Source organism: Mirounga angustirostris, unplaced genomic scaffold, assembly GCF_029215605.1.
Source record: "Mirounga angustirostris isolate CCGP_5_RB_7025 unplaced genomic scaffold, mMirAng1.0.hap1 SCAF_17, whole genome shotgun sequence".
In the NCBI taxonomy this organism is placed as follows: domain Eukaryota; kingdom Metazoa; phylum Chordata; class Mammalia; order Carnivora; family Phocidae; genus Mirounga; species Mirounga angustirostris.
This window is the reverse complement of record NW_026991725.1, coordinates 42604681-42630568: the sequence shown is the minus strand read 5'-3', so window position 1 is coordinate 42630568 and position 25888 is coordinate 42604681. Positions and strand designations below refer to the sequence as shown.

The 25888-nt window shown below is 55.7% G+C and overlaps 1 protein-coding gene across 1 annotated transcript; it reads right to left on the bottom strand.

Moving 5' to 3' along the window:
• Positions 1–351: 351 nt before the first annotated feature.
• CARD14 (caspase recruitment domain family member 14) lies at positions 352–24746 on the bottom strand. Its single transcript, XM_064583338.1, is given in 17 exon segments — positions 352–1025; positions 1564–1679; positions 2606–2727; positions 4429–4529; positions 7074–7343; positions 7557–7617; positions 9230–9324; positions 9470–9612; positions 10098–10214; positions 11211–11344; positions 11347–11359; positions 11592–11717; positions 12254–12373; positions 13250–13417; positions 16809–17134; positions 18263–18400; positions 24677–24746. Coding segments are annotated over 17 exon segments (2328 nt in total). The 3' UTR covers positions 352–817.
• Positions 24747–25888: the final 1142 nt, after the last annotated feature.

Here is a 25888-nt window from a genome sequence, read left to right as displayed (position 1 = left end):
GGGGCTCGGCCCAACCATGCCCATGTGTCTCCTGAGCCCTGGAGGTAGAGGAAAGGTGCTTTGCCCTGGAGAAGGGGCTGAGTGGGCTGCCCGGTAAAGGGGGAAGATTTCGGGCTCAGGAGGAGCCCGGCCGGTGTGCAAGGGTGTCTGTGGGAGGCTTCTCCAGGACACCCCCGTGGGTCCCTGAACCAGGTATGGTGGCCACCAGGCAGAAACCCACGAAAATACTGTTTCCTTTGCTGGGAAACCATATTTCCCAGTTTGGACACACGACTTTCCAAACTTGAGTCACGGAAGCAGGTATCAGCCATCAGAAGCTGAGAAAGCCAGGCTTACCTTACAAGGGGGTCTGTTCCTCTGCTCTGGGCGGGGATGGCAGTGACTTTGGGGGGCACCAGGGCTACCAGCCTGCTGCCTCGGTGGCTTTGGAACAAGCCCTTTGGCACATTGAAATGCAAAAGGGGAGAATTGGGTCAGACAGGTGGTTTTCTGGAGACATCTGGGGCCTCCCGCTGTGGGAGGATGCAGGAGATGCCAAACCCCAGACGTGTTCTCGAGGCCTCTGGTTCAGACCCTGGCAGCCAAGCCTTGGAGGAGGGGGAGATGGCTTGCACAGGAAGGTGGGCGGATGGTTTGAATGCCCACCTGTGACCTGCGCAGAGTGGGGTTCAAGGTTGGACCCCAGTGAGAGGGGAGCAGATGCTCGGAGAGCTGGGCTTGTGTGGTGAGCACCCCCAAGGCTGTGCCCGCGAGGCTCTGAGCTCAAATCACAGGGACTCAGAGGTCCCCACAGGCCCTGGAGGGGACTGCGGGGCCGTCAGCGGGGGCTCTGCTCAGTCCACATGACCTTCTTCTGCTCATCTCCGATGACGTAGCGCACACAGCTGAGCAGTGCTTCCGGGTCACCCCAGCCGTCGGGGGCCACACTGCTGTATAGACAGGGCGCTTTGTCCAGCTCGGACTCCTCCTGCCTGCCCGCCTCCAGGAGCTGCTCCTCGGACATGCCGAGCCACTGCAGGGCCTTCCTGCATGGGCCGGACACGGTGGGACACGCTTAGGGAGAGCCGCATGCTAGCTGCCCGGAGCAGAGCCCAGCTCGGAGTCCAGGGGACAGCGTACAGACCCCCGCTTCGAGGGGCCCAAGTGCCTCGTAGAGGACACGTGAATCAGGCCCCAGATGACTTGCACGGGGCGGGGGGGTCTGGTTTACAAGCTCAGCTGACACATTATAAGGGGGCAACAGGACGTCTGGGTTTGCCCCCAGCCGTAAACCAAGTAATGGTTTTCAGCCCCTGTTCTCACCTAGCGCAGGTGGACTGTCAGCTGCATGTACCCCAGTGAACACGTGCCCTTAGTCAAGTCAAGGCAGGCTCCAGGTCTTGCCTCACCGTCCCCCAGGCAACAGGGCAGCAGGTCCTTTGTCCCAGAAGCTGTGGGGGAGCTGCCCTGCCATGCTTCCAGGGGCTGGCACAGGGCGAGTTCCCGGAGACCCCCCGCCCCATGCCCTGGAGGCACATGGCGCCAGGTGTAGACCCCACCGCCAGCCCTTGGGGGCACACCCACTTGAGTTTCTTTGCTGCCCTCTCGTTGATGTGGATGTGGATGATGATGGGGACGATCTCCATCCTGTGCAGGGCACAGATGCTGTCCAGCTGGATGTCCAGGAGGGTGTGGGTGTTCTGGAGGGGACAGGGGAGATGGATGGGTCAAGGTCCTTGGCCTCGGAGACAGCAAAGGGAGCCCACGCCCAGGGGGGGCAGTGGTGAGAGAAGCCGGGGATGCTCTGTGGTGGCCGAGGGCACTTGTTTTACAATCAAGAGTCTGTCCCTTTGGTTTGTCATCTGGAAAATCTAGGAACTGCAAGCCATTGGAGTTGAGGGAGACTTTGAGGGGGGCTGGAACCTGAGGGGTCGGAAGCCTCCATCAGCCTCTGCAGGGGGGGGGGAGGGGGCTGTTGGGAAGGGGGTGTCTGCCTCTGGTGCACAGCTGGGCCTGGCCCTCTTCGGTCCACATAAAACTGCATGGTTCACCATAAGCTGCCTTTCATATATTTGTGTGAGCCTCAAGTCATGGGGTGTTATCTCTATCTTACTCGTTATTTAACAAATATTATTCAGCATTTCCTGTGTTGAGGAACCAGGCTCAGGGATGTTAAGAGGCCGGCCCAGAGTCCCACGGATCCCAGATGGCAGAGACAGGGCTGGATCTTTCTGCACTCCTCCCTCTGAACACAGAGCCAGAGACGAGCTGAGCACCAGCATTGGGGGTCCCTGGCCTGCAGGTTGGTGACCAGGGTCCCCCAGATCTCAAGGTCAGTCCTTCCTGCCCTATCCCACCACCGTCCTCTGGAGATGGTCCCCAAGCCCCCAGAGCAGCCCCCACCTGCCCCTTACCTTTTTTTTTTTAAAGATTTTATTTATTTGAGAGAGAGAGAGCAGGACTGAGAGACAGGGAGCATGAGTTGAGGGGAGGGGCAGTGGGAGAGGGAGAAGCAGGCTTCCCGCTGAGCAGGGAGCCCGATGCAGGGCTTGATCCCAGAACCCCAGGATCATGACATGAGCCGAAGGCAGACGCTTAACTGAGCCACTCAGGCGCCCCCCCTTACCTTTTCCATGAGGGACTCGACAGCCCTGCGGGTCACCCAGTAGCGGCCACCAGATGCCTCCCCGTCCTGGATGATGTCCCCTCTCTGGCTGGAGGCATCATATTCCTTCTGGCTCAAGTACTCTGAAGGTGACAGTGGATGGGGACATCACACTCTGTGAGGTCCTGAGGGAGCTCCATGCTGCACGTGCCCCCCCATGGTCCCCCACCAGCTCTGGGGGACGCGCCTCCCAGGATGTCCTCTTTATAAACCTGACCCTGCTCTTAGCACTCAAGAGGAGTCTGTGCCCTGCACACACAGCGATGCAGATAAACGAGCCCCTCCCCATCACCCCCACCTAAGCTCCAGAAGTGCAAGTGCACACATCCAGCTTCTCACACCCAGAAGTGCCTTAGAGCCCACACGTCAGCGCTTCCCAGCTGGGCACAGCTGTACCCCCAGGGGACACTTGGCAACTGTGTCTGGAGACATTTGTGGCTGTTACCACTGGGGGGGCATGCTACTGTGTCTACTGGGTGGAGGCCGGGGTGCTGCTCGACATCCTGCAGGACCCAGGACGCCCCCACACGGGGGGAGGCAACCCCACCCGACTGTCAGGGCCAAGGTTGAGGACCCTTGCCCTGAATAAACCTGTCAAAACACACCCCGCTTTTGCTTTTCTTCCTGAATCGCCTCTGTCTGAGCGCGCGTCCTCCTCGGTCAGACCTCCCCCTGCCCCCGCCCCCGGGGACTCCAGCTCACGGACAGCTGCTCTCCGCGGCCTTTCCTCCCCGGCGTCCTACACCTGCACCTCTGGCCCCCGGGGCCGCACGCAGAGCACCTCCGCCCGGCCTGGGCCCCACCAGCTCCTGCCTGCCCCCGTCTTCTCCAAAGCCCTTGTCTCCCTCTCTGGGCCACTTGTGGAGCCAACGCCCGGCAGCCTGTCTGTCTGCAGGAGGCTTCCCCTCTCCAACTCCCCTCAGGGAACCTGGCATACGGGAGGTGCCAGCTAGAGGAGCCAGACTTGCTCACCCCTGTGCCCTCTGTGAACCCCAGGGGGTCCGGACAGAGCCCTATTCCCCCTCCAGTGGTAACCCAAGGCTTCCCGTAGCCATCGGCCAGTGACGAGCTGATGAATGAAAACCCACAAAGCTGCTCTCCAGCTCGCCAACCTTGGAACCACCTCCCCTGCTGTGCAGACACTCAGACCCTGTCCCCTGGGATCCAGGATTCCAGATGGCCCGTTCCTCTCTGTGACTCTCCACCAAGCAGCTCTGGGGGTGAGCAGGTGGGCAGAGCCATTTGGGGGTCCTGCCCCACTTGAGTAAAACCTATCTGCCACCAGTAACTGCACCGGATTGAATAGCACCCCCCCAGGATGCGTGACCGTCTGGAACCTGGGAATGTGACTGTATTTGGAAATAGGGTCTTGGCAGATGTGGTTAGTGAAGATGAGGTCGCACTGGAGTAAGATGGACCCTGAATCCATGACTGGTTCCTTATAAGAAGACCGTGTGAAGACACAGAGATGGGAGGAGGCCAGGTGACAAGGAGGCAGAGACAGAAGTGACGCAGCCACAAGCCAAGGACCCCCAGGACCATCAGCACCACTGGAAGCCAGAAGAGGAAAGAAGTGACTCCCCCTGAGAGCCTCTGGGCGGGGCGGCCTGGATCTCAGCCTTCTGGACTCCATCACCACGGGGGAATAGACCTCTGCTGTTCCAAGCGGCCCGGGACACTCACACAGTGACCTCCACACTGCTCTCCCGAGCGAAGGCAAGCATTCTGCCAAGGCCTTGCCCTGCCACGCGGCAGGCAGGTGGGGCTCCCAGGTGACGGCGTACCTGCTGGGCATTTCTTGAACCCTTGGAGGAGGCACAGCTTCTCGCTCAGGATCTTCCCTACCACCCTGGGCACGAAGATCACTGGCTGGGGCTGGCTGGGCCTGTGCAAAAGAATGAAACCGGACCAGTTTCTCACACCATACAGAAAAACAAATTCAAAGTGGATGAAAGACCTAAATGTGAGACCTTAGACCATAAAAATCCTAAAGGAGAACACAGGCAGTAACTTCTTTGATCTCGGCCCCAGCAACTTACTAGATGTGTAGCCAGAGACAAGGGACTCAAAAGACATAAAAATAAAAAGCTTCTGCACAGTGAAAGAAACAATCAACAAAACTAAAAGCCAGCCTATGGAATGAGAGAAGATATTTGCAAATTACATATCCAACAAAGGGTTAGTATCCAAAATATATAAAGAACTTATAAACCTCAACACCCAAAAAACAAATAATCCAGTTAAAAATGGGCAGAAGAAAAAAAAATGGGCAGAAGACATGAGTAGATATTTCTCCAAAGAAGACATCCAGATGGCCAACAGACACATGAAAAGATGCTCAACATCACTCATCCTCAGGGAAATGCAAATCAAAACCGCAATGAGATATGGCCTCACCCTTGTCAGAATGGCTAAAATCAACAACACAAGAAACAACAGATGTTGGCGGAGATGCGGAGAAAGGGGAACCCTCCTACACTGTTGGTGGGAATGCAAGCTGGTGCAGCCACTCTGGAAAACAGTATGGAGTTTCCTCAAAAAGTTAAAAATGGAGCTACCCCATGATCCAGCAATTGCACTACTGGGTATTTACCCAAAGGATACAAACATTCTTATTTGAAGGGGCACCTGCACCCCAATGTTCATAGCAGTGATGTCCACAATAGCCAAACTATGGAAGGAGCCCAGATGTCCATCAACAGATGAATGGATAAAAAAGCTGTGGTATTGGGGCACCTGGGTGGCTCAGTCGTTAAGCGTCTGCCTTCTCCTCAGGTCATGGTCCCAGGGTCCTGGGATCGAGTCCCACATCGGGCTCCCTGCTCGGCAGGAAGCCTGCTTCTCCCTCTCCGACTCTCCCTGCTTGTGTTCGCTCTCTAGCTGTCTCTCTCTCTGTCAAATAAATAAATAAAATCTTAAAAAAAAAAAAAAATGAAGCTGTGGTATATACACACAATGGGATATTACTCAGCCATCAAAAAGAATGAAATCTTGGGCGCCTGGGTGGCTCAGTTGGTTAAGCGACTGCCTTCGGCTCAGGTCATGATCCCAGGGTCCTGGGATCGAGTCCCACATCGGGCTCCCGGCTCAGCGGGGAGCCTGCTTCTCCCTCTGACCCTCTCCTCTCTCATGCTGTTTCTCTCTCGCTCGCTCTCTAATAAATAAATAAATAAAATCTTTAAAAAAAAAAAAGAAGAAATCTTGCCATTTGCAACGACATGAATGCAACTGGAGGATATTATGCTTAGTGAAATAAATAAGTCAGAGAAAGACAATTATCATATGATCTCACTCATATGTGGAATTTAAGAAACAAAAGAGGGCACCTGGGTGGCTCAGTTGGTTAAGCGACTGCCTTCGGCTCAGGTCATGATCCTGGAGTCCCAGGATCGAGTCCCGCATCGGGCTCCCTGCTCGGCAGGGAGTCTGCTTCTCCCTCTGACCCTCCTCCCTCTCATGCTCTCTGTCTCTCATTCTCTCTCTCTCAAATAAATAAAATCTAAAAAAAAGAAAAGAAAAGAAAAGAAACAAAAGAAATGAGCAAAGGGGAAAAAAGAGAGACAAACCAACTCTAAACTCTAGAGGACACACTGATGATTACAGAGGGGAGGTGGTGGGGAGATGGGGGAAGCAGGTGATGGGGATTCAAGAGTTGGGAAGAGCCGCGGGTGATTACCGAAGTGTTGAGTTACTATATTGTACACTTGAGACTAACATAACACTGTATGTTAACTAACTGGAATTAAAAACTCAAAAGTAAATAAATAATAATAAAATACATTAAGATATCAGGACTGTCTCCCCAAACATCATAAAAGTTGCTTTAACCACAACGTAGCCTGTTAGCGGTGAGGGAGAAGCCGGCGGGCCCAGGGCTCCGGAGCAAAGGCAGTGCCTGCCCACACTTCTCAGCCTTCGCCTCCGCCGCAGGCCGCCCCCACCTCACCCCAGGCTCCCCCCAGGCTCCTCCTGGGGGAACCAGCCTCAGGAACAGGGTGACTCTTTTCTGCTTCCAGGCCACATCAAAGTCGCCTCCCTGCCCACATATTCACTTGATAATAATTAGTCAAGCGGTATATTTATGGGTTTTGCAGTTTAACGAATATTTTGCAATAAAAAAGGTTTAAAGATGCCCCCAACAAGATGGTGAATTGTATGTGATGGCTGTGTATTTTACTATATACACACAACGTGATCAGCACAGTAAAAGAACGGGCTATGGCCCTATGGAAAGGTCCCGGGTCAGGGCCGCTGCAGCCAGAAGCCTTCTCAGATGGCAGGTGGTCCTCGCCTGAGCTCACGGGCTCACCCAGCAGAGTTCACGAACGTCAGGGATCCAGACGGGGCAGGGTTCCCATGGGAGTCAACTGGAACGTAGCCTTTAAGTGAGTGTAACCTCAGCCCGAGAGGGAGCCTGGGCTATCCTGACAACACGCCCGTGTCAAGTCGGACCCCACCCACAGAAGGTCCCGGGGCAGGGGCTTGTGGGGCGGGGGCTGCACTCACCATCATGATCTGAGTGCCCAGGCGCAAGGCCATCTCGTCCGCCGCCGAGCCGGGGGTGACCCGGTGAATGAAGATGCCCGTGAGGTTGCCACTGATGATGCTTATCTGCTCCAGCAGCGCGTCCCCCTGGAAGGCCAGCACGGTGACCTGGCTCAGGATCTTGCGGGCCAGCCTCCTCCGCACTGGGACGCTGCTGCAGGAGGGGGTGACAGAGCCCACGAGCCACCAGAGCAGGAGGTCAGGCCAGGCCCTGGCCCCGCTGGCCCCAGCATTCTGGAATTCTCACACACACACACGCCCCAACCATGACCTCATCCTCAGAGGGGCCGTCACCTCCCAATAGAGATAGGACACAGCCCTCACTCTGCCTTGCCACCTGCTGGCCCCGGCCCCTCCCGCCGTTCACCTGGACGACAGGGTGAGGCCCCCGGCCCACGGCTGCAGGCTGCTCTCACACTCAGGAACGTCTGAGCGGAAGTGGAGGGCTTAGACAGGCCAGGCCAGCCCCCCGGCTCTCCCCTCCCGACGGAGCTTTGCTTACTCGGGCAACCTCGTCCCCCCACCCCAGCCTTGGGCAGCACCCCCTGCTGGTCTGTCTCCTCCTGCTGAGGCTGAACCTCCCTGCGTCTTCCCTCCCTCACTGCTTAGAATCTTGAGGTCATCTTCCCCAAACAGGAGTGGGGTTTGACCTATAGTGTGTCCTTATGAGATAGTTGAATGACTTGCCAACATTTTACAGGATAGGGCAGCTGGAGTTTGGATGTCTGGCTTCATTAAAAATCAAATCTAGGTGGGGGTGGGTGGGTGAAATAGGTGATGGGGATTAAGGAGTACACTTGTGATGAGCACTGGGTGATTAAAATAAAAACTTAGAAAAAAAATGGGCCGCATTTCTGCCTGGACCTGCATTTCTGCCTGGGTCAACGGTTACCTGCTATTTTTGCCGAGCTCATAGGCAAAATTCATGATTACATTCAGAGTCAAATGAAAATAGTATACTCCTGATGTACTTGAGGTCAATTCCACTAAAAGTGTATAAACTAGGATGTTCTACAGAATTGTGGCAGAAGGAAACAAAAAGGGGCGCCTGGGTGGCTCAGTCATTAAGCGTCTGCCTTCGGCTCAGGTCATGAACTCAGGGTCCTGGGATCGAGCCCCGCATCGGGCTCCCTGCTCAGCGGACGCCTGCTTCTCCCTCCCGCTCTCCCCCTGCTTGTGTTCCCTCTCTCTCTGTGTCTCTGTCGAATAAATAAATAAAATCTTAAAAACAAAAAAGGAAACAAAGAGCATCACATCCAGGATGGATATGCCCTGGGGGGACCCTCTCGGTTAACACCATCTCGCAGGGGGCAAGGTTTCTCGTCGAGTGACCCACTGGGAGCCTCAGACCCCACCTGCCCTAAAGGGGTGGACGTTCTGAACAGCTAGAGGTTTGTGCGCCCCCTGGTGGCCACTGGGGTGAATTCCAGACGGGGTGCTAAGCACCTGCTGTGCACGAGGCTCGCGGGGCGGGGGGGGGGGGGGTAGGCAGGTGTGCAGGGTGGAAAAGGTGAGGAGGCTGTCTATGTGGGGCCCATGGTTGAGAAGGAGAGGAGACAAGCCAAGTCACAAATATGAGGAATAAGCCACAGGAGATGTGGGAAGGTCTCACATGCCACACCTGGGGGGAGAGATGCTCCCAGCAGATGCCTTTTCCAGGGGTGGGGGACTAAAGCCTGCTGTCTTCCGATGTCGCCATGAGAGCAGGGAGGGATGGAGAGAACACGTGTGTCCAGAGCTATCTGAGCGGTAATGCTGAGCTGGACGGGAAGATGAACACATCTCCCTTGGCTTCAAGGTGAGAGACAGAAAGGATGCCCAGTAAACAGGGCATGGGCTTAAAGGACCAGGTAGTCAGGAGTCCCCAGAGGCCCAGGGCGGGGCAGCGGTAAGCTCGCCTCCTCAGCCCAACCCTGGAGAGGTACGGGGCTGTCTCACCTGCCTCCCTGAAGACCCCTGTTCTCACTTCTGCTCAGCCAGCCCAGCTAGCCCAGCTCAGGGGAGGGGGTGGCTGCAGAGGCCCAGGTGGGGCGCACTCACCTGCCCCGTCTACGATCTCATAATCCAGGTCTGCGTCACCTGCTTTCGTCCCCGGAGTGGGTCCCCGGTCCACCTGCAGGATTTCTGGGAAGCCACTGGAAAGCACGGAAAGACGGCCGCTCGGGCTGCCTCGCTTGCTCCCCGCTCAGACCCAGAGCCCCTGCACCTGCCCCGCCCTCGGCCCGTGTCCCAGTGAGCTGCCGGGGCCTGCGCCATCTGAACCCCGTTGCCAGTCGTTACCTGAAAGACCCGGGGTCTTCCCGGAAGTCCTCTGTGGCCCTCTTGTACAGGGACTGCGGACTGGGAGGCACGGGGCTGCTGGAGCGGAAGCTGTCCACCAGCTCACGGTTGGACGTGGCGCTCAGGTCAGAGCAGAGCTGAGACTGGGGGGGGGGGACAGGGCAGAGGTGGGCACAGGGCTCCCACGGGACCCCGCTCGACACCTCCCCGCTGCTCCACGGCGTGAGGGGAAAAACCATAATAAATCGTGGTCCCCAACTGTCAGGGCAGGGGCGGTGAGAAGGACATAGCACAGAGCAAGGTCACGTTAGCTGAGCACCTACTGTGTGCCAGGCACCCTACAAGCTGCTTTCCGTATCTCATGTTGCTCGGTGCGGCCGGATAAATCTACACGGTGGGTAGTACGGTCCCACTTCACATACGAAGCCACCGAGGCCCAGAGAGGCCCAGCGCCAGGCTGGTGAGGGTCATGTGCGCAGCGGGGCAGGCGTGCAGCACAGATCTGAACACAGGCCCGCGTCCACGTCACGAGGACGTCTTCAGCACCTGCGTGCGCCAGGCCCCGTCTGTCCTGCCAGGTGAGCGTGTCCCTGGCTTGGCCCAGGAGGGGAAGAGGCCCCCGCTGTACCTCAGGGGGGCCGGGGCAGCCGGAGTCACTGTCATCCCGTGGGCAGATGGCGAACATGCGCACCCGCGGCTGCTTTCCCTTTGGACAGGGCTCCCTGGCGCCGGCTTCCTGCTTAGGCTGCCGAAGACGGGCCCCGGGCTGCTCAGTTCAGGCACGTTTCCTCTTGGATGCTCTTGGGGGTTTCCAGCAAGTCCCCTCCCTCCCGTCTCCACCTCCCGCCTCCACCCTCCGGGCAGCCTCCCCTCATCATGTCCCCTCCTCGGAGCGTGGGACCCCCAGCACGCAGGAGCCGACCCCCAAGGAGACGGAAAGGAACCAGCCTGGTGAATGCTATTTCATCTCTTTTAGAGATTACATGTTGTTCCTTACCGGTTACACAAGTAACATGCTATGTGTATTATATTCCTAACTCCATATAGAATACTGGGAGCAAACAGAACTGAGTAAAGAAAGCAAGGTTCTCCCATCCTCCACACTCAGGGACAGGAAAGTTGGCATCTTGAGGTCTACCTTTCTTAAATACGTATATATATATTTTTGGAACGTGGTGGATGTGAGGAGGTTGAAGGAGGAAGGGCTGGGGGCTCCGCCTAGGAAGAAGAGGGTCTGCCTAGGCCTCACCGAGGTCCCGGGCGCCTCTGAAGGGTCTCACCCACCCACCAGGTGCCTGGAGCTGGAGTTGCGGATGGACCATAATTGGAGGTCTTATAATCATTTTAGCTCTTCGGGAACATAGTTCCCTTCATGCATGGAAGTCGGCTCTTGGACATCGGACTTGCAAACATCTCAGGAATGCATCATCTACAAAAGCGAGTGGCTGCCTGGCCCAGTTTCATATGCTTTCTTTCTTCATCGAACACCGTACGTGACAGGTGCCAGAACCTTCCATCCAGCTACCTCTTCCATGACTTGCATATGATTACCATCAAAGGAGATACAGACACAGACTCAACTTGCTTCAATGACTTGGCAACAAGGTTCACCCACGAGAGCCAGCGTGCGGCAGATACGGCTGAACCCGATGTCCCAGCCGGGGCGGTGCGTGGCCTGGGACCCGTCCCACGGGCGCACACAGCCACCGGCCTCCCTGCAGGGTGGGAGGGAAGCACTCACCCCCTGCGGGGACTCGGCCTTCGGCCTGCGGAGCTGTTGGCGCAGTTTGCAGACCTGGTCTGTCAGCTCAAATACTTTCCTGCGGAAGGCGTCCTTCTCCGTCAGCTTCTGAGAAATCTCCATCTGGGCTGCGACCTGGCAGAGTAGGCCTGGGAGCCAGACAGGAAAGGAGGGAGGATGGCACGGGGGAGCGTGTCGGTAGGGGACGGCCGGGGGAGAGAGACGGGAATCTGGAACCAACTGCCATCGGGTGGTGCAGGGAGCCGCGTGACCCCAGCCAGCCCGGGGTTAAACCCCGAAGTCTTCTCGAGGAGCCTCGGCCAGGCAACACATTCTGCCACCGCTCAGCCGGGGGCCCGGGGCCCTTCCCCGCCAAGATACCTGGTCGCGCTCCTTCTGTAGCTGCAGCAGTTGGCTCTGCAGGGCGTTCACCTTCTCCTTGTAGAGGTCACAGTCTACCTTCGTCCTCTGGAACTGGAGCAGGGTCTGCTCCTTCTCTTCCCAGTACTGGTCGGGGACAAACATAGCCCATGCAGGCCAGCGGTGCTGGGGGTTGGCGGAGGATGGGGCGGGCCAGGGGGGGCCTCGGGGACAGAGGGGGCGGTTCAGAAGGTGAAATCGGTGACCTCCTGCTCGTTTCTTAAGTGCTAAATTTCAAGGTGTGTCTACGGAGTTGCTATGCTGATTATATTTGCTTTCAGTTATCAGAACACACGTGGATGTTGCAGGTATAACTACGTTTTGTTCACTCCATGTCCCAAAAGACGTAAATAATCTCCCTCCACGCTGCCTCATTCTCTCCCACTGTCCCCTTCCTCCCAATCCTCCCCTTGCCTGTCGTAGCAACTAAATAAACCTCACCCCCCCACACTGGAAAGCACCCTGAGTTTTGTTGCTTGTGTGTCTGATCCTTTTCTGACCACCCACAAACCAGACGGGACCGCTAGCCGTGGGCCATGAGTCCGTGCTCCATCAAGCTTCCACGAGGGATGAGCGTTTGCGAGAGCCTGTCTTCCCTGCCCGTGCTGCCCTGCTGGGGTCACCTGCTTGCGCTGCCTCTCGGCGGCCACAGCCTGCTCCCTCAGAGAGTGGATGCGGTCCACCAGCCCCTGCTTGCTCTCCAGGGCCTCGTCCAGGTTCTGCTCCAGGATGTCATTCTCCGCCTGGGGCAAAGAGAGGTCAGCCCCGGGACCCCAACCTCCTGAAAGGCCTGCCCCTGGGAAGCTCCCCGTCGTTCTGCCCCGAGAACAGGCAGCAGGAAATTTCGGGGCTGGGCGTGTGGATGGATTCAACCTTATCCCTGCACACTAGGCAGGAGAAGAGGCAGGGTCAACAATCAAAATGGGAAACGTGCATTTCCCTTCTATTTCTCTGGGCTCAAGGATAGAAAGTAAAGGAAACCGAATGTCTCTCGGGGTGGCCATCCCCCCTTGTGGGCCAGGTCAGGCCGCTCTGTCCACAAATCCACCAGCACAGTCTCTGACGGAGGATACACCATTCCCTCTCTGGCCCACTGCTCAGGAAGGGGCTTCGGAATGGTGGCACCATCCAGGCGGGAGACCGGCCGTGGCGGCCCGCCCTGCACCCAGGGAATGTCTACTCATTGGGAGGAACAGCTCTATAAATAGACATTTTATTGATTGAAAGGAATCGATGAGGAGGGGCAGAAGTTCGCATAATTCCAGACGTTGGCATCACCCGTTTTGCGGCTTCCTTCCAGAGCGCTCCTGGGCAGGACGGCAGAATATTCTGCAGGCAAAAAAGTACCCCCCCCAACCTTGAATCCCGTCATTTATAATCAGCCTAATTCCCTCTAAACCAGCACCACAGCAGCTGCTGAGCTGAGGGGGGCCTTGCTCGGCACGTCCAGTAGCTGTCCATCCTGCCACGCGTGGGGGCCAGCGAGGAGCAGGAAGGGAAACGTAAGGTGCCCCTGGATGGGCTCCCGGTCCTCAGCCACCCCTCTGAGGACCACCTGTGAGAACCCCCCCAGCCTGCGGGAGCCCCGGGCAGCTGCTGGGGACGGGAGCCAGACCCACCAGGCTGAAGGTCAGTGATCGGAGTTTCTCAATCTCCTCCTTCAGGTGGCTCAGCTCCTTGTCCCCGGGCTCCAGGCCACCGGCAATCTGCAGGGACCGCTCTCGCAATTCCTGCTCACGGGAGGAAGACATCTTCTGGTGCTGCAACTCTTGCTTCATCAGGTACAGCTGCCAGGAGGAGGCCGAGAGGAAGGGCCGAGTCAGGGCTGGTTCTCCACTAGCCCAGGGGCCCCTGCTTCCCTCACCTTTCTCCTCCGGGAGGATGCTTTTCATCCTTAGAGGGGCCCCTCCCCCGAGATTTCAAAATCCATTAAAGAGTTTTACCTAGTAAATAGTTCCAGTTCCTGGGGAGGAGAAAGGCATTTCTAGCTTTATTTTTTAGATGAGGCGAGCCATTAAATCACTGGGGTGGGGCCCAGGGAACAGAGGAAGGAGCCCGGGAAATCAGTTCTCAGACCCTCTCTAGAAACTCTGGGACCCCAGCAGCTGGTGGGTGGTGAGTGGCCAGTGAGCGAGTCCTTCAGCATGCGCCCTGGCTTCCCTGCCTTTCCATATTCTGCTAGATACATTGCATAAAGGGAATCGGGATTCATGAAAATCAGTAAGTGAGAAGAAAGGGGAAATCAAGTCAGATGGGGAGCAGAGATGCCTGGTCTACGCGGATGCACTTGCAATCCGCATGCAGATATGTGCCCCCCCCCCCCCCCCCCCCCCCGCCCAGCGGGTTGCGTGTCCAGGGCTGTGGTCCTCTGGAAGCTACCTGGCCAGGTCCTGCTGGCCTCCACCCTGCAGGATAGTGCCCCAAGAGAAACTCAGACCTGGGGAAGCACCCCAGGCGGGTGTGGCGCCCCCGGGTGGGGGGAGGGACATTCCCCAAGAGGCAACCCAGGAAGTCTGGATGTCAGGGTGGAGTCAGCACTCACTCTGGGGTCAAGAGGAGAAGGAAGAACCTTCCCACTTGGACTTTTTCCCTCCCGACATCTCCATAGCAAATTTTCCATAAGCAATTACACAGTTCCTGCTACGGGTCACCTGGGTTGGACATGTTATACTCCATATATTCAAAAAGTAAAATTAAATCATTAAGACCTGAACGGGGGGTGGGGGGACCTAAAACTGAAAATAAACCTAAGCAAATGAACCTAATTATATTTCAAACACTGTAGCCACAGCGATGGGAGGGAGAGGGACTGAGAGCCGGGCAGCCACAGGAGCCCGTGACCTGCAAGCCCTCAGCTCTGCTCAGCGGCTTTGTTCACTGGGCTGGTGTGGGCACAGCTATTGTGAAAGTATTTGCTATGCCCTATAGGATTGAGCAAGTGAGCGCTGGTGTGGGTGGGAGGATTCTCACCGCAGAAGAAGGGGCACCAGAGGATCGAATGGGGGAGGTAAGGACACGCCCTGAGGATTGACCGGAATTAGAGGTGTGGGTGTGACCTCACAGTTTCTAAAATACAAGTATGTCTGTGGACATGCATTCTTGCATGCATAATGCGAATGCATATCTGTACGTGTCTGTGTACGTATATATTTACGTGCACGTTTCCTAGGTCTGTCTGTTGAAAGGGCCAAGGAGCAAAGAGATCCTGGGAGCAGTGAGCACCCCTAGAGCCCCGATCTTGGTCTCTGCAAGAATCCAGGGCCCTTCAGGGAAATGGCTGAGCCCAGAGCTGGGGCAGGGTGGGGACGAGACGATCCCAGGAACTCTTGCAATACCAGCAAGGGAGTCTGTGCTCAGAAAATGAGAGGTCATGCCACAGGACGCTGAGGAGATTCAAGGGGCTCCCCCTGGCCAAATCTGGGACAATCTGTGCAAACCCATTCAGGACAGTAATATGTTACATGCCATTGGAAATGGGAACCCACGTCCCTGAGCCAACAACAGATGCACGAGCTGGGGGGATTAAAGGCTCCCCCTCATGGGCAGGATGTTGAGGGCCAACAGGTGGACCAGAGCAGTCACTGGAGATGGGGGCTCCTCATCTAGCAGCCACCAGAGTAAAGATGAGTCCAGGCAAAAATCCCCAGTGAGGCTGTCTAGGGGGGGAATGTCCACGAGCCACAGGGTGTTTGCTGGTTCCATAGCTGCCCACCCCCCAGACTGCTTCTCAGGAACAGAGAATGAAAGCAGAGGAAGCAGGCAGCAGCTGAGCCAGGTGAGCGATACGAACATCCGCTGCAAGGGGCGCTGGGCCTGGCGCCATGGTGGGGCCACTGGAACCAGGCCCAGGGTCCCTGTCTGTGCAGGGTCCTGCCAAAAGGGCATAACCCCCCATCTCCTTACGAGGAGACGTGAGACAAACCCAAAATGGGGAGTGGTCTATTACAGAAAAGAGGGGGGCCTTGTATTCTTAAAAAATATCCATGCTGTGGGGCACCTGGGTGGCTCAGTCGGTTAAGCTTCCGACTCTTGATTTCAGCTCAGGTCATGATCTCAGGGTTGTGAGATTGAGCCCCACATCAGGCTTCATGACTGGCATAGAGCCTGCTTGAGATTCTCTCTCTCCCTCAACCCTTCCCCATCCTCTCTCTGCCTCTCAAAAAAAAAAAAAGAAAGAAAGAAAGAAAAGAAAACCCACGTATAACTTTTGAACCTCCCTCCCGAGACTTAACTCCTAAGAACCTTCTGTTAGTTGGAAGCCTCACTGATCCCATGAATAGCCAATTAACACATTCTCTGTGTTATATGTATTATACACCGTATTCTTACCATAAAGCGAGCTAGGGCAAAGAGAAGGTCCTTAAGAAAATCATAAGGAAGGGGCACCTGGGTGGCTCAGTCGTTAAGCGTCTGCCTTTGGCTCAGGTCATGATCCCAGAGTCCTGGGATCGAGCCCCGCATCGGGCTCCCTGCTCGGCGGGAGGCCTGCTTCTCTCTCTCCCACTCCCCCTGCTTGTGTTCCCTCTCTCACTGTGTCTCACTGTCAAATAAATAAATAAAATCTTTAAAAAAAAGAAAGAAAATCATAAGGAAGAGAAATTACAGTTACAGTGCTGCATTTATGGAAAAAATATCTGGGTTTAAGTGGGTTCGTGCAGTTCAAGGGTTGACGATAGATATTTTTATTTGTATTTTTTTATAAATTTGAAATGATTTCTAAATATAGTTAAGATGTAAAAACTAAAAACAAACACACCTAGCCACAGTTAAAGGCAACCAACAGATGCCAAGATGATAAGGAATGTCCTCAGTATTTAAAGAACTGCTACAAATCAATCAGAAGATAATGGCTCCCAGCAGAAAAATGAGTAAAGGTGTTTTGGGGGTCTGACGGCCTCACTGATGACACTCTGGCCTATTGCACAGACCCAGGCCCCGCTGAGAACGATACAGGAGGGGCGGGCAGAGGCCCACGGGCCCCGGGTTACCAACAGCGCTGGAGCGAGGTGGATCCCAGGTGTGTCCACGGCGGCGGGGCCCAGGGCGGGCCTCCCCACCCACTGAGGGCACCTCCCGGGCCAGCCAGTCCCCAGGGTATTCCAGGCAGGGCAGCTCATGGCTGCACAGGCCAGCACCGGAGGGGCCCCGGGCGGGGGGCTGGGGGGCCATCCCGCGTACCTCCTCCTGCAGGCTGCGGCAGCGCGTGGTGGCCAGCTCCCTCTCCTGCAGCGCGTTGCTGTAGCGTAGGGACAGATTGAGCATCTCGTCCTTGAGCTTCAGCACCTTGTGGAAGTGGGCACTGACCTCGCGCTTCATGCGGTCGTGGTTGGCCTCCATCTGGCCCAGGCTCTGGGCGCGGGCCTCAGCCTGGCTCAGGCGCTCCGGCAGCTTCTGACAGCGCCATAGCAAGGCCTCCTTCTGCCCCTTCTCCTGGCTCAGCTCCTCCTGCAGGCTGCTGATGGCCCCGGCCAGGCACTCTGTCAGCTTGGACGTCTCCATGAGCCCTGCGGAGGAGGGGCGGGTGGGCCACCTCGCCCTCCCTCCTTGTCCCCCAGGGGCTTTGCTTCCTCTGCCCAGAGTCTTAAGCAGGAGCCCCCACCCTAATCTGTGGGTCTCCTTAAAAACTTCCGGGCTCAACCGGACTCAATATTTGGTTATATAAATAGCATGACTGGTGATTTTGGAACGAGGATTATCCCCCGTAGCTTCCCCGTGGGAGCCTGCTGTGCAGACCCAGCTCCCCCTCATTAGCTAAGGTGTGTTCGATGCCAACTCACCTCCATGTCATCCTAAGAGTAACATAACAAGGAACATGAATCCATATAGCAGCACTCTAGCTAACGTAACCATGGACTGTGACGCCAAACAGGCAGAAAAGTTTTCTCATCCATTTTGAGTGATGTTAGTCCTGCCCTTTGTACCCCAAAATCTTTCAACAGCTCCTCCAGGGAAGCCTAAAATCACTCAATTAATGAAAATGGCCTTATTTCCCATCAGGTAGGCTAGATCTTTCGTTCTCTGGCTGAGTGAAGGTGCAGAAGGCTGCCCGCTCCTCTCTTCCTCCTTCCCGGCAGGGGCCTCTCCCAGCAGAAGCTGCCCCAGGACCCGGTTGCCCTTTCCACGTAAGCCAAGGCTAGGGCCACCTCAGGAGCATTTCTAGGGAAAGGACATACATGCCCTCTCCCTACACCTCTCAAATGTAGATTCTGTGCCCCAAGAGGAGTCTCCTGTTGGTACTGCATAGTTAGGGACAGATCTTTTCTTTTCTTTTTTTTTTTTTAAGATTTTATTTATTTTATTTGAGAGAGAGGGCAGGCGGGAGAGGGAGAAGCAGACTCCCCGCTGAGCAGGGAGCCCGAAGCGGGACTCGATCCCAGGACCCTGAGATCATGACCCGAGCTGAGGGCAGATGCCTAACCCACTGAGCCACCCAGGTACCCCAAGATCTTTTCTTTTAGAACCAGAGGCCACGGGTTCCTTCTTCTATACCTGCACATGATTAGTGGGGGTCTCCTCACCCCCAGAGTGCTGGGGGGGTTCAGGAGAAGCATCTGGAAGAGCATGCAGGCACTAGGACCCAGACGCTCCAAAGAAGGCACGCCCACCCCCACCCCCCAAGACCCAGCCCTCACCACTGAAGTTGCTGAAGTCCATCTTGGGCTGCAGCCCCGTGACCAGGGTGTAGATGTCAGGGTTATGGAACTTCAGGCTCTCCAGGAAGGCAATGGCCCCATTCTTCCCTGGAGCCTTCAGCAAATCCAGCAAGTGCCCTTGGGGGAGAGAACGGTGTCAGCTCACAAGGCTCTGGGTGGGCTTGCCTTGGGAAGCACGGTGGGGAGGTGGAGGAAATCCTTGCACATCTAGGGATCAGGAGGTGAAAGCAGTTTTCCAGAATCCCTGGGCGCAGGTGCCCTCACTGCCCTTGTGGGTCCTTTAATTGACGTGTCTGCAGCTGGTCTCCCGAAGGGCCAGGCTGACCTTCCTTGAGCGACTACTCTAACCCAAGCGCTAAGAGCTGGCCATACAAGACTCAGGAAGATGACCTTTGCTCGCAAGACCTCCCAGGTGTGTTGGTGGACAAGTGCAGACACTGTGTACAAAGCTTGTGGGATGAAAGAAGCAAAGGGCAACGCCCCAGGGCCCGAGTCCCAGGGAGCCCGCCATCCTGATCCCATGGCTCTCAGCCTGGCTTAGTGGCTTGGATTCCTTTCTCCTATATCTGAGGTTCATAAGGAACAGGTGGAAATAGAATCATGTTAATAGCGACCACTTACTGCCTGCTTCCTCTGGCCCGGGCTTGGAGATGAGTATCTTACAAACTGTCTCATCCGATCTCCTAATAATCTGACAGCGTGAAGCTATTAACTTCCCTGGTTTTCAGTGACTAAACATAGCTAGTCAGACTGTCAGATCGGCTCCAAAGACATCTGGAGTGGCCCCCCAAGGGTACCTCCACCTGGAACCTGTCAGCGGCAGCTTATCCGGAACAAGGGTCTCTGCAGATGGAATTACGGTAAGGATCTCAAGATGAGATCATCCTGGGTTATCCAGGGGGGCCCTGAACCCACTGAATCCAATGACAAGTGCACTCGTAAGACACAGAAGAGGAGACACAGGGAAGACCACTCGAGGACAGAGGCGGACCCTGGAGGGGTGTGGCCACAAGCCGAGGACCGCCTGGGGCCACCAGGAAGACACAGGGAAGGGTGTGTCCCTACAGCCTTCCAGGGAGTGCAGCCCTGCCCACACCTGGATCCCAAACTATGGGCGAATTGGTTCTTGAGTAAAAATTCTTACCCTTATATGTACAAAGCGCAGCTGTGCATAAACAGACATTCAGTCCACCTGTGATATTACTATCCTGCAGGAGCACAGGGAGGGAGGAAATGTCTAACAGGGCTCTTAAGGGATGAGGACGGCAGAAGGTGGAGGGACACTGCCTGGAATAAGTGGGAAGGTTTGGACGGCCCATCCAGCCCCCCAGCAACCAGAGGAGGCGCCCGCAGGCCACGGTGAGGGGGTGGGGGGAACAGGTGGGAAGCAGGGCTCGGGAGAGGGGTGTTTGCACAGAAAGCACACTGCTTTTATTTGGCGTGGCCCCAGGACACTTGTCCTGAGACACTCAGGACATGTGCTAGGGAATGACACTTTGCAAAAGCGTACTAGAAAACAATTCCAAACGAAAACCAAGGACTCCAAGTAAGTAATAAAGGCCACTACCTTTTGGCCGGCAGGGGGTGCGGATTGAAGACGGGCAGGTCTCCGAAGGGGCCCCACTGCAGCGGGCCTGGGCAGACTCTGGCTGGGGTCACAAGCGCTCGGTCTGTCTAGGTGCAGATCATGGAGCAGCTCACCCTCAAAGTACCTGAACAGCAGCTCGGGGGCAGGGGGTGTTGACGCTGACCAACGTAAAATCCAAGATCTTCTGTTGGGAGCACCTTGGTGGGCTGAGAAAGCTCAGCAGAGGTGGGGGGACCATCCTGGGGGCGGAAAAAAGTAGGGACCCCAGTCTGTACTCCTCGCTGCGTGGTGAGCCCTGGGTCCATTTCATTTCAGATCTGGCCCCGGACTCCGCAGGACTCCCATGGAAGGTCTGATGGCACCTGACTTTTCATAGACTCCTGCTCCCATCAGAGTGAACACAGAGAATCAGGCCAGCTCAAGCTACATGCTCCCTCCCCAGGGCAGCTGAAGACAGAGGTCTCCCGGGGACCGTCTAAACCCCAACTAACTGTTCCTGCTCCTGGGACCCCTGGGCCACACTGGGGTCAGGTATAAGTGAGTGTAGCTGAGTAGCAGCCACCTCAGACCATTCTTCCTGCACTGAAGCAGCTTCTAATCAAACCCCAAATGGCCATAAAACACGTAGGAGTTTCTTTGCAACTCAGTTCCAATTTAAACTGGGGTTAGTCCTAACAGTAAAGAAAATTTACCCCAGAGATCTGCCAGCATATTTTAAACTCTAAAAGTCTCCTCTAACCTTGCAGCAATTCCAGAGAGAACCCAAGGTCATAGGAACCTTGAGCATCTGAGATGGGGGTCCTCCTGCTGGACCTTCCCGTGCCTCCTCATAGCTAAGGGCTCAGTCTTCCCTTGCCTGTGACGGAGGGAAGGAGAAGCACATACATGCATGAGCACACGCACACACACACACACACACACACGTGCCCACACGCACACATACACGCACAGGACTCCAGAATGGGAGGGGATGCATAAGGGAGAGCTTAGAAAAATCGGTATAAACCTATAAACACGTCGGGTGAGGCAGACGGTCACCAAACGAAGAGAGAGGTGCTTTCTTGCACCCCTCAGCTAAGAGCCCACACCAGCGCTCCATTGGAAATGTCTGGCTGTGTCCTGACCACCAGTAGAGTGGTGAAACCCTCCTTCCCCTTCACTCATCTCTACAGTGTAGAGATAAGAGCACAAATCAGAGCTTTCTTTCATCCATCGCGGCCCGTGCTGCCGAGGGGGCACTCGGCAGCCAGAGGACGTTGAAGTCATTTAGCCAAGCCAAATGGGATGAGCTGCTTCCTCCTCTGGTCTGCAAAGCAGTCACCTGCACTCCTTATGAGGCAGGAGCCCCTCATTCCCCCGAGGACAGCTCTCGGACCGGCCTCCCTCCCTCCCCTGCTGTGCTGACCTGCTCTCCCTGGGACGGACTCCATGCCCTAGCCTTCCTTGTCGCGGAGAAGCGATGGCTGACCTGAGACTCGGCTGAGCAGCAGATGAGCAGGTCTGACAGGTCCGTCCTTCCGTGCCTTACATTGGGTCTCCACGTATCCCTCAGGGGCCAATCCGTTCTCACAGCGGGGAGGACACGTGCAAAAAGTTTGTTTTGCTTTTGTATGAACCCTAGGAAGCCGCAGGTGGCGGTGATCCAGAGGATGATGGAGAATCTTGGGGTGCAGGGAACCTTCTCTCCTCTGGGAGTGTAAACCCCTCAGAAAAATCCTAGGAAGGTCAGGATAAATCTGGAGCTCCTCTTCGGTTCTCAGGATCCGTTGTGGGAAGCATCTAAGTAATTCCAACGGATCTGCCCAAAGTCAACATTTGATGACCGCTATTTGGGGTGAGACAAAAGTCTTGGCTGTTCTATGTCAGGGTAGATTGAGAATCTGGTCACTTCTCACCACTTGCACCACTGTGCCCTGACATCTGCAACGACCTCCCAGCTGCCTGCTGCCAATGCCCCCCTTGCCAATTCTTCTGCCTGCAGAGCGTTCGAGGATGAGCCACGGACGTCGTTGCCTTCTGTCTACAAGTCCTTGCGTCCTCACCGTGACCCACAGGGCCCTGCTTATCTCGTATTTGCTGCTCTCATATCCATTTACCTGCTCCATACACAAGTGCTACTTGAAAGTCTTTGAAAGCTCCAGGCACCCTCCAGCCCCAGGGCCTTTACACTTGTGGTTCCTTCTGCCTAAAATGCTCTTTTCTTTCCCTCCTCCTTCAGGACTCCATTCAAGAGCCATCTTCCCATTCTACTTAAAATCATGGACTCCCCACCCTCGTCCTCCCTCCCCTTTACCCTGCTTCATTTGTGTCTGTCGGAATCATTGCTTCTTAATACACGGTATGTTCCACTTACTTGTTGGTTTCTTGCCTGCCTCCCCACTATGAGCCCGTAGCCTCCAGAGGAAAAGTATTCTTGTCTCTCCTGTTCTCTGCTGCATCCCCACCCCCCGAACAGTGATGCTCCATACACATGGGTTGGGTGAATGCATAAACATTGGTCGGGTGCCTGGTTCCCACTGAGGCAAAGACTAGTCAAGAAAAAAGAGAAATTCATGGCTCCCTGGGCTGAGCAGGAAGGACCTTAAGGATTATCATCCCAGCAGACAAGGTCAGTTCCCAAGGTCACACAGCTAGTTGATGGCAGAACAGCAACCAGAACCCAAACCTCCTCCTGGTGAGAAGGACGAGGCTGTGGCTGCCTGGGAGGAGCAGGTGAGAGCACAGATCGGAGGTCAGACTCGGACGCGGGCTCTCAGCCCAGAGTCGTGGAGCTGCCGCCCTCCAGCTGTCCTCCGAGGCAGGATATTTAAACTCCTGAGGCTTGGCTTTCTTTCCTCTCTGGTTAATAGTGGCACACCTGTATCAGGGTGGGAAAGCACTTCTCACCGTGCCTGGTGCATGGAAAGTTCTAGATAGTTATAAAAAACTCAAGGAAATGCCATCATCCTAAGTCAAAGAGGAGGCCAATGGCGGGTGCTGAAGGTGGCTCTGCAGTAAGGAACAGAAATACCAAGAGCTGTAGGGACAGAGTTGAGGAAGCCCCCAGTTCCCAAAGGGCCATGAGCACAGGAGGGCGAAAACCATTTCTTAGTCACCACGGCATCGTCAGGCGGACCCCGACTGATGATTTTCCCACACTTCCAAGGTCAAGAAAGCGGTATTTCTGGTGACCTTGGCTTGGTTGAAAGAGTGTCTTCTGGAGGAACTCGCAAGGGGTGGGGTGGGGGGCCCCTGTGGCATGGGGACAGCACCACCTAGTGACCACATCCCATAGCAGCGGTCAGTAGTCACTGTGAGCTGCCCGGGGCCAGCCACAGAGCCCCTGTGGGTGACACTTTATCCATAAAATGTAGGGAGCTTGAGTGGGGGGCTTCTGGGCTTGCCTTGCAATCAGGATGCTGGCAGCAGGTGGAGATGCCGTGCCAGGCACGTGAAGGTCCAGAGAACTGGAGTGCAGGTGGAGGACAGGGGCGACTGGCCCCACTGCCCTGCAGGGCCAGGTTCCGGGTGGAGGCTGACCTACCATAAATGGGAACTATGCTTCTTCGCTCTTCTGACGAATGCTGGGGAGAATTCCAGAATCTCTAGGCGGGTTCTCAACCCCATGCTGGAGAAGACTGAGTGCGTGTCCCCGGGGCGGGGCTGGGAGGGGCTGGGAGGCTGGCCTCTGGTGTACAGACCGGGCAGCGTGGACCCCACACCCACCTCTGGCCCGCGCCAACGCCGAGAGTGGGTTGAGGAGGGAAGGAAGCAGCCATTCCCCCAGGAGCAGGTAAAACCGGTCATTCTCTGTTGGTTTTCATACTCATACACGCAACCACCGGCCTGTCAACCCCACTTGCCTGTCTAGGCGTCTCAGATCTAACCCAGCTAAATCAGGTGAAATTCACACAATAGGACATTGACCATTTTCTTTTATTATTTATTTATTGTTTTGAGTAGGCTTCATGCCCAGCGTGGGGCCCGAACTCATAACCTTGAGATCAACAGCCGCACGCTCTACCGACCGAGCCAGCCAGGTGCCCCTAAGATTAGCCATTTTAAAGTGAACCATTCTGTGGCATTTAGCTCATTCACAGTGCTGTGCAAACGTCACCTCTAATTACAGCACATTTTTGTCCCCAAAATGAAGCCCTATATAGGCCCATTGAGCAGCTCCTCCCCCCATCTCCCGGAACCACTAATCTACTTCTTGTCTCTACGAATTTGCCTCTTCTGGATATTTCATAGAATCATACACATGTGAACTTTTGCATCTGGCTTCTTTCGCTCAGCATAGTGGCTGAATGATTCCACCCGTTGTGTGGATGGACCACGTTGTGTTTATCCACTCATCCCTCCACGGACACTGGGCTGTTCCCACCTTCTGGCGATCGTGAGTCGTGCTGCCATAAACCGGGGCACACCTGTACTCCTGGGGTCTATTGATCTATTAACTTTGCCCCCAGGCAACCCTCCACTGCTGTCCTATGGCCTCCCCATCTCTCTGCGGCCACTCAGAATGCTCACACCAGAAACCCAGGAGTCCATCTTAGTCCTCTTGAGCCTTGACAGCCCCTGCCCGCCCCATACATCACCCCAACCTCTCCCCAGTCCTCCTCTCCCCATCTCCACTGCTCCGGCTCTGGCAGCCGCCACCACCTGTCCAGCAGGGCTCTGCGGCCCCTTGGGCCAGCCTCTGGACCTCTTGCCTCAGCCAGGTCATCTTTCTAAACCGCTTATCAGAACGCATTCCTCTCTTCCCAAAGAAAGACCACCCTGAAGTGACTCCTGTGGCCACCAGAAGGAATTTAAACTCCACTCACATCCTGTGAGACCTTTTATGATCTGGCCTTGCTCTCCTCTTCTCCAACCCCCACACTTGCCCACGTTCATGATGCCACAACCACCTTGGCTCTCTGTCTGTTGATTGCACCAATCCCCTGCCTGTCCGGGAGTCTTCACACTCATGGTCCCTTCTTCCTGGAACACTCCTCCCTGGGGTGTTGCCATGGCCACCTCTCTTAATAATGTACGGGGCACCGTCCTCCAGTCACCTGGTAAATCAGTGACCCACTAACTCTCTTCCACTTTGCTTTTTTTGGTTTTGTTTTGCATCACGCAATTCTAAAACCTGCAATTATCTAACTGGTTTACGTGATTTGTAGGGCTTGCCCTCCTACGGAACACAAGCTCTGCGAGGCAGTGCGTCTGTCCTGTCCACTGCCCCTTCCAGCACCTGGAACAGTGCCTGCACCAGAAAGATGCTTTTGTACTCCTGCCGCCCAAATGCTGGACACCGGCAGTGTGTAGTCTCGGGTCCGGCCAGTGGGTTCTGGAGCTTAGTAAGCTGTCCCCCTGACTAGGTGGGGCTAGAGAGGTCCATGCCTCTCTAGTGTTTACCCTCTAATACCTGGTGGTGGGCAGGGACCTCTGGCAGGAAGTCCATCTTCGGGGACAGCCCCTCGGATTCAGGGCATCAACCCCTGTGGTGATGATTCATGGGAGCCCAGCCCAGCAGCACTACACCCAAACCTCCTTCTGCCCCTGGACAAGACCAGCCACTTTGTCTCCACCCTGAGGCCAACACAGGTAACAGAGAAAAGAAGCAGGTGGGCTCCTGGGGTGTAGCCCACAGATCTGTTCCTGTCTTCCCCGTTGCTCTGGGATGAGCTCGGGGATCTCCCAAACAGCCAGATCCATCCTGCGTTCCTCCTGCCCTCTTGCTCCACACATCCAGGCACACCTACTATGTGCTGGACGGTGATGGGGAAAAAACAGACATGGGACCCTGCCCTCCCTGCGATTAGTCTAATCAGGTAAGGTAACTCCCTCCCCCAAATATAAAAGTGTGGGAAGTGAGGTGCAGGAGACAGAGAAGTTTTACACCCAAACAGAAATGGGTGGGTCCCCTGTGGTGACCAATCCTGGGATGAGGGGCCCAGGGGTGCCCAGGGGTGATAAGCCCTCTAAATCCATGTTTTAGGGGACTCAGAGTGGGGCCATTTCTAGTCTGCACCTTCTAGCTGGAATTGTAA